Consider the following 7,519-nt stretch of genomic DNA (forward strand, 5'->3'; position numbering starts at 1 on the left):
GGGGTGTGACCTGCTGAAGGAGTGTGTGCTGCATGGACTGACACAGTGGGGACAGGGAGGAGGTGGGCACGGTCATGGGACACGGCAGTCTGTACATCACTCCCAGGAACACAGGCGACACAGAGGGAGGCAGAGGCGTCCAGAACTGACCCGTGTCCTGTCATACTGCATGTCTCCCAGTCCCCGGAAGACAGGCTTGAGAATGGCCCGTCTCCTCGCTGACTCCGGGGACTTGGGATTCTGCCCACATGCCCACCAGGCAACGGCCTGGATGAGAAGGGTCTAGGACCACTCAGGAAGCCAGGCTGGTGGCCGTCACCCTTCCATCCAGTCACCCCGACCCATGTACGCACACCCACTCGCCCCGTCACGTCAGCTTGCTTCCAGATCTCTCCTTCCCCGTGACCATCCCCAGGCTAGCAGGGGCCCGAGGGGCAGGCTTCTTAAGAGGAGGGCAGGTGCCTGGGGTGGGCACGAGAGCTAAGGAAAGATACAATCCAGAACTTCCAGTTCTGTAAGGTCCGGCTCTTCACGTACTCGTCAAACATGTCTCTCATGTGGTCGAACTGGCGCCGAGTGACGGGGACCCCCGTGGCGGGCAGCAGCTGCTGGCAGGAGCTGAAAGGCCAGGGGGCTTTGGAGCAGCTGGGCAGGGCCGTATGTCGGGGCGCCCCCCGCCCGCCCGCAGCCTCACATGATGGTGGCGTTGAGTGCCTCGATCTCCTCACGCAGCTGCCGGGCCTCCTCCTGTAGCTGGCTCCGCTCCTGCTGCAGCTTGGTGATGTACTCCACCGTCTTCTGCAGCGTGATGGCGTGGCTGGTCTGCGGGCAGGGCGGGCCGGTCAGCGGCGGCCGAGGGCCGGGCCCCAGGCTCCCACACGCTCCGGCCACTCACCAGCTTGGAGTTGTTTGAGATCAGGCTGTTGAGGGTGTCAAAGCCAATCTTGATGTTGAAACGCCTCTTCTGTTCGGCCGAGATGTGCTTCATCTGCCGGTTCTGCCGGGCAGAAGGCTGTCATTCACCACCGAACAGGGTCAGCGGCCACACAAGGCCCAGCCCTGGACATGCCCCCAAAGCACGTGTGGACCAGGGGATGCCCACCAGGCCAGGCTACAGAGGACATGGAAGACGACAAGGAGCTGAGCTGGTCCTGGAGGAACCCAGAGGGTGGGACGGGGAAGCTGGAAGACATGCGGACTGAGTGCGGCTAAGTGACCATCAAACAACTGAACGTTCAGTCTCCCCTCTCCTGGAAGTTGCCCCCTCTGACGTTTACAGACAACCACCAGTCTGGTCAGGGATCCAGTGTGGATGCTGGACTTGGGCCTTGGCAGGGGTCTCTGTCGTCACCAGCACCCCAGTGATGCTGTCCCTGCGAGTGGAGGGACTCGTGGCTGCCACACCTGGCCTGGTGTGCAGACCGCAGCTCCTTTCAAGCATTTTCCCCAGAGCGCATGGCCTAACCCCAGGCTCCTGACTCCACCCCCCCCCCCCCGAGGGAAGCCAGGGTTACCTTGACGGCAGCCACATTCTTGGGGTCTGCAGATTTCCCTGAGTTGTTCTGGGGGGACTGGGGGCTGGGGCTTTGTTCAGACGCACACGGAGAGGCCTGCCCAGAGCTGGGGCAGTCTCGACCTGAGAAGAGTGGAGAGGCTGCTCCTGAGGGGCTTGGGGCACGGCCCAGACCCTTCAAGCACTCACTGCCCCAGGCCGGCACTGAGCAGACACTAACGGATCACCGCCGTCCACCACAGCAATGCCAGCGTGGAGCGGTGAGTGTGGGTGGAGAGCTCAGTGGCTCTCGTGGCCCACCACCCAGCACACCCACGCTGGAGCACACGGCCCACTGCCCCGTCATCACGCTGACCCTCACGGCCCGACACGTCCACGCTGGGCACTCACTGGGACCCGCAGTGGAGAGCTGGGGGCCACCCGCATGCATCGAGCCCTGCTCGCCCTTCACCAGGCCATCTGGCAGGGCGCTCGAGGAGAAGAGCCGAGAAACAGGAGGCTGGCCACCTGGGGCATGGCCGAGGTCGGCCACCAGGATGCCACGGTGGAACTCGGCGACTCCGGGAGCCTACGGGGATGAGGACAACAGTCTGCTGACGCAGCAGCCGGCCTGCCATGCTTTCAGGCCACGGAGGGCCTGTCCAGGCGATGCCTGCTCCCCACCAGGTAGCCCAGCGTTCTCACCCTGGCGATGGCCGCAGGGGTGATGACCACACTGGACTGAGACACGGTGGGGGCCAGCATCCCCTCTCTCTTCAGAGGGCCTGATGTCATGATCACCGCCTGTGGCTGCCCTGAAAAGGCAGCTGACGGGGCGGAAAGTGAGGGCCAAGCCTGCAGGCCTGGTCCCCAGAAGGCCTGCCGCAGGGCCTCCAGAACAGACCACCCCACCTATGCAAGGCCTGGCCCTCAACTTAGAAGACAGGCGGCACCAGGGCCCCCAAACCCTGTGCAAGCTGTCCTTGAAGGAGCAGGGCAGGATGGGCAGGACCGTGAGCTTTCAGACTACAGGGCCGAGAGGGGCCAGGACACGCGACCTCCATCTGGGCCTTGTCTCACTGCAGTCTTGTTCATGGCAGCTCTGCGTCGGCCAAGCCTAACGGCACGTGCTCTCCTCATGTCCCTGCCGCCTGTCATTCTCACACCCTCTCACACGGCTGCCCGCTCAGTCCACAGCACGCGCGCGCACACACATACACACCTCACACCGCTGCCCGTTCAGTCCACGGCTCACACCTCACATAACGCACCTCACACCCCCTCCTCACACCGCTGCGCGCTCAGTCCACGGCTCACACCTCGCACCCCCTCCTCACAGCGCTGCCCGCTCAGTCCACGGCTCACACCTCGCACCCCCTCCTCACGCTGGCACCTGTCCGGTGGTCTACACCACGGCGTCACTGTGACCGGGACCCATTGGAGCGCCCGCCCGCGGGGCTGGCTTTACTAAGGTGTTCTGGAACCAAACGACGACCTCTCTGAGCTCTTCCTGCACTGTGTCGAGTGGGTCGCCCACTGGTTCCATGCGGAGGCAAAGGTGTGGGGCCTGGGTTCCCTGGGAAGACACTCACCTGGGGTGATGCAGGCGCTCTTCAACACCAAGGACATGGAGTCAGGTTTGGGAGCAGGCACTATTTTGGGGGGCTGCTTGGGCCTCCCTCCAGTCAGAGATACAGGTTTGGGGGGCACAAATGTCAGAAAGGGCTGAGGAGCCCTGACGGTTGGCGGTCGGATGACAGGAGACAGTGCCAGGGCACAGGGGGAGGCCACCGGTGCTGGGGGGCGGGTGGTGATGAGCAGGCCCTGGGCCTGGCTGAAGGTGGTGGCGGAGGCGTCGTGGGTGAGGGTGGCCGAAGCTGTGTGAGTGATAACAGAGGGGGACTTGCCGACACCCATCTTCTGTGCTGCCAGGAAGGCCGGGGGAGCTGGGGGGCTCAGAGAGGTGGCAGATGGGGGGCCGAGGGGCAAGGCAGGCGAAGCTGGCGTTGGGGCAGGGCTGGGCGAGAGTAAGGGCATGGTGAAGACGGGCAAGAAGGACTGAGGGACGCTCAGCGGGGGATCTGTGGGGCCAAAGTCTGTGGGCTGGATGAAGGGGTCCCCCGTGCGGGGGCCATGGTCACAGCTCTGCTGCCCTGGGGGGTCCATGGAGGGGGTGGGGGCTGTGAAGGTGTCTGGGATGCTGACGGTGGGGAGAGGAGAGGTCGGCAGGATGTCCTCCTGGGAAGAGAACAAAGGTTGGGGTCAGGCACTCGAGCTGGTTTTCTGGTACCAGTGCTGGGACAGACATCCATCCTGCTGATTGTGGGGTGCAGATCAGGGCTCCCACAGGCTCTCCATCAGGAACCATGGGCAGCGGTGAGCTCAGACAGAAGTGACCCCACAGGAGGATGCTAGCCAGGGGCTATCTGGTTTCTCGGGTTCAGCGGGTTCCCCAGGCCCCAAGCATCTCCCGTTACAGCACAGCGCAGCCTGGATCGCAGCTGTTCAGCCGTTCCCCCAGGACAGTATCAGTGTCGACTTCAATAGAGAGGTGACGAGGATGTAACCGTCCAACGGGATCTCCCCGGAGCAGGTGAGGCCAGGGACAGCCGACACCCTGACTCCAGAGCCCTCCCTGACGACTGCTGAGCAAGGTGGAGGTTGCACCTGAGCCAGCTCCATTAATGCTGTTGCCACGTGTCTGTCTAGGGAACCCCACCTAACAAGTCAAAACCACCACACGCGGATTTGGTGCTCTGGGCAGAAGCACGCACCTCCCGACAGAACCTCACCCCAGTGAGGGCCGGGGGCCTCGCAGGACACGTGGTGAGCTGAGCAACCCTGGGCACAGCATCTGCTGCCACCCCAAAACAAGCTGTGAGTCTCGTACCTGAGTTGGGGGGCTGGTGGGGTCAGGGTCAGGCTCGGGGGCCGGGCCTGGCAGCATAGAGCCAAACATCGAGCGGCTGGAGGAGAAGAGGTCTGGAAGGCAAAGTGGGGGGCTGCTGAGTCCAGGTGCCTCATTCCCAAGTCCAGCGGCCCAGGGCACCTTCAGCCAGCTGCCCTGCAGTGAGGTCCTGTATTAAAGGCCCCAAGCGGGCAGCCGCTGGCCCTGAGGTTCTGGGTCGACCTTACAGCATAAGGACGTTCTGCAGTGAGGCCCTGCATCAAAACCCCCCGTGCAGGCAGCCGCTGGCCCTGAGGTTCTGAGCTGACCTTCTAACATGAGGTAAAGATGCTGTGCAGTGAGGTCCTGCATCAGTACCTCCACATGCAGGCAGCTGCTGGCCCTGAGGTTCTGAGCTGACCTTCTAACATGAGGGGAGGACACTGAAGTCCTGCATCAGTACCTCCCCATGCGGGCAGCTGCTGGCCCTGAGTGCACCACGTGCAGGATGCTCTGTAACAAGATGCCTGTGGTGCTGGCGCCCCCTGCTGCCCACAGGGGAGACTGCTTACCCCAACTGAGCCCATGGCTGGGTGCTGCACTGAGCACTGTTCCTCTGGGAAAAATGCCCCAGGTCTTCCGAAACTATGGAAAGAGTCTCCTTTCCCCAGGTACTGGCTGTGCCGTGGCCCCCCAGAAGGGAGGTAGAATGCCGGCCCCCAGCGTGCTCACCCTGGAAAGGCTCGAAGGTGTCCATGAAGTCCAGGTTGGGCTGGAGGGGCATCAGCCCTGGCTGGATCATGTCTGCGTTCCCCAGATGTGCTGCAACAGACAGAGGGGTGTCCGCCTCCTCAGACGACGGGGTATGCACAGGAAGACCCTGCTAACATGCAGGACTCTCCACGGCTACCTCTGGGGGGTTCGGGCCACTCTTGGAAGGCAGGAGCGGAGGGCAGTGGAAGACCACAGAGAGCCACGACTCCCCGGTCAGAGGCCACTGAGACGTGACCAGGAGCTGCCATTCCCAGGGCTCTGCTGTGCCCCATAAGGGCCGCTCCAGAAACGACACTGCACTCGGGAGCTGGAGCTGGCAGGCAACGGGGTCAGCACCCATCACGGCCTCAGAGAGGCTCTGCTCACAGCCCCCCCAGGCTTGGCCCCCCTCACCCTCGGAGAGGCTCTGCTCGCAGCCCCACCATCAGGGCCCCACCTCACTGCACAGGGCCAGCCCTGAATGACTGATGGCCGTCCAGGGTGCAGGTCAGGGCACAGGGAGTTACCTATCTCCCGGGGGTTGGGCCACGCCACTGGCTGGTGTGAGGACAGCGTGGAGAAGAGGGTGTCACTGAACTCGGACATGAGCATGTCTGTGTCCAGCAGTGGGTCCTCCTCCATGGGAACTGGGGTCTTCCACCCGTCTCCATGTTTGTGCCAATACAGCAAGTCATCATCCTGTGTCACAGAAGGAAAAGGGGTGCATGGGGCTGGGGTCTCCCCCCTCCCGGCTGAAGGAAAGGTGTCCTACACGCCGAGGCAGGGGTGGGGGCTCGAACCAGAGAGTGGGCCTTCTTGAGGGAGAGGGAGCTCAGGGCCCCCGCACTGTAGCCTCAGTGAGGTACCTCAGTTCCTCAAGCACGCCCCATTCGTGGAACTCTAACCTCCCAGTTCCCCCGTGCACACAAGGCTGCAGTCAGGGGAGACTGGCAGCCCAGCTCCCCATGCACGCAAGGCCCCGGGCCGCTGTCGGTGGGAGGCCGGTGCTCCTGCCCCTGAGCACCCACCTGGGCCAGGCTGGAGAGGTCTTCCTCCTTGTGCTGCTGGAGCTGTGGGAAGGAGTGAGATGAGGCAGTCCCCGGGTCTCGGTGCTCGGGCCCTGCGTCACCTCCTCAGGGTCCGGGTACCCTGGACACCCCCTGGGGCTCTGGAGGCCAGCCATGCTCTGCCCAGGCTGGGGCCCGGTACCACAGGGATTCTCGGGCAGTGTGGAGACAAGGATCCCAGCCCGCAGCAGGCCCAGCGCCCAGGCCCCTGTGGTCAGCCAGAGCCTCTGGCCGTGGGAGTGGGTCTGAGCGCAGCACCCCACCGCCTGCCCAGGGCCCGGGCCGTACCCTCTTCTTGAAGTAGGCTCTCCACTTGTGGTACTCTCTGATGACAATCTCGATGCGGCTCCTCCAGTACTTGCCGTCTGTGGCGATGGCCTGTCACGGGGTCGGGGACAAGCCAAGGTTCCTCGGGGGGTCACCAGACCTCTACCACGAGGGGGTGTGAGGGAGAGCCTGATGTGCAGGTGAGCAGCGTGTGTGACCTCACGCACGAGCCGGCTTCACCTTGTCCAGGACGTAAGCGGCCCCCAATTCAACCTGCACTCCACTTCTTTGTTAAACCTTTTATTGTAATCTGATTGACGCTTTACCGAGAAAATAAATTTTCTGTTCAACAATCCACAACGACTCCCAGCACTCCTCAATGAGGTCAGCCCCACTGAGAAGGGGTCTGCAGGTGTCAGAGGCCATTTGCTATTCCGTCCTTTCTCGGGGTCGTGTTGGCTGAGGGACACACAGCCCTGGTCCCTCTCGGCCTTCACAGGGTTCCCACGTGCCCCGTACCTCTGGCCGGCGATGCTCGTCCACGTCCACTGAACCATCGAGCGGAGTGACAAAGTGGCACACGGGATTCTTGCGCTTCTCCAGGTCTGGGTGGAGAGAGAGCAAGACATGGTCACTATGGCCCAGGGCCCTGGAGGATACAGTCACTACCATCCAGGGCCTTGAGGGGCTCCGGCTCACCTGTCTCTGCCCCTCCAAGGCAGGCCCTGCCCTCCACAGGCCTCCCTCCCCACCTTAGACAAGAGGGCTGAGGGGTCGGGTCAGAGGACAGATGCTCGGTCACTAAGTGTGGGGTTGGTGTCTTGTTCATCAAGTGGGTAAGTGGCCGGAGCACAGACATCTTCTGCAGCCGGAACCAGCCACAGTGGCCCGAGGAGGGGACCAGGGCCTGCCGCTCAGCCTGAGGTTCTCTGACCCTCCACGGACACCGCTCCACCGCCTCTCGCAGGCCTGACCCCTCACAGACACCTCCCTACCCCCTCTCACACCTGACCCCTCACAGACACCTCCCCACCCCTCTCACACCCCTGACCC

General features: G+C 63.2%; 1 protein-coding gene across 1 annotated transcript in view; it reads right to left on the reverse strand.

The window, feature by feature from the left end:
• Nucleotides 1–7,519, reverse strand: part of MLXIP (MLX interacting protein) — a 59,555-nt gene that overhangs the window by 3,278 nt on the left and 48,758 nt on the right. Inside the window, exons 4-16 of the mRNA XM_006894709.1 lie at nucleotides 6,986–7,071; nucleotides 6,488–6,577; nucleotides 6,161–6,202; nucleotides 5,660–5,831; nucleotides 5,112–5,201; nucleotides 4,383–4,474; nucleotides 3,085–3,730; nucleotides 2,198–2,319; nucleotides 1,904–2,081; nucleotides 1,515–1,636; nucleotides 896–997; nucleotides 695–822; nucleotides 495–618 (exon numbers count right to left, since the gene is read on the reverse strand). Coding sequence (XP_006894771.1) covers nucleotides 495–618; nucleotides 695–822; nucleotides 896–997; nucleotides 1,515–1,636; nucleotides 1,904–2,081; nucleotides 2,198–2,319; nucleotides 3,085–3,730; nucleotides 4,383–4,474; nucleotides 5,112–5,201; nucleotides 5,660–5,831; nucleotides 6,161–6,202; nucleotides 6,488–6,577; nucleotides 6,986–7,071 — 1,994 coding nt within the window. The remainder of the gene's footprint in view (nucleotides 1–494; nucleotides 619–694; nucleotides 823–895; nucleotides 998–1,514; nucleotides 1,637–1,903; nucleotides 2,082–2,197; nucleotides 2,320–3,084; nucleotides 3,731–4,382; nucleotides 4,475–5,111; nucleotides 5,202–5,659; nucleotides 5,832–6,160; nucleotides 6,203–6,487; nucleotides 6,578–6,985; nucleotides 7,072–7,519) is intronic.

Source organism: Elephantulus edwardii, unplaced genomic scaffold (assembly GCF_000299155.1).
Source record: "Elephantulus edwardii isolate Elephantulus edwardi_28Jun2011 unplaced genomic scaffold, EleEdw1.0 scaffold00148, whole genome shotgun sequence".
Classification (NCBI taxonomy): Eukaryota; Metazoa; Chordata; class Mammalia; order Macroscelidea; family Macroscelididae; genus Elephantulus; species Elephantulus edwardii.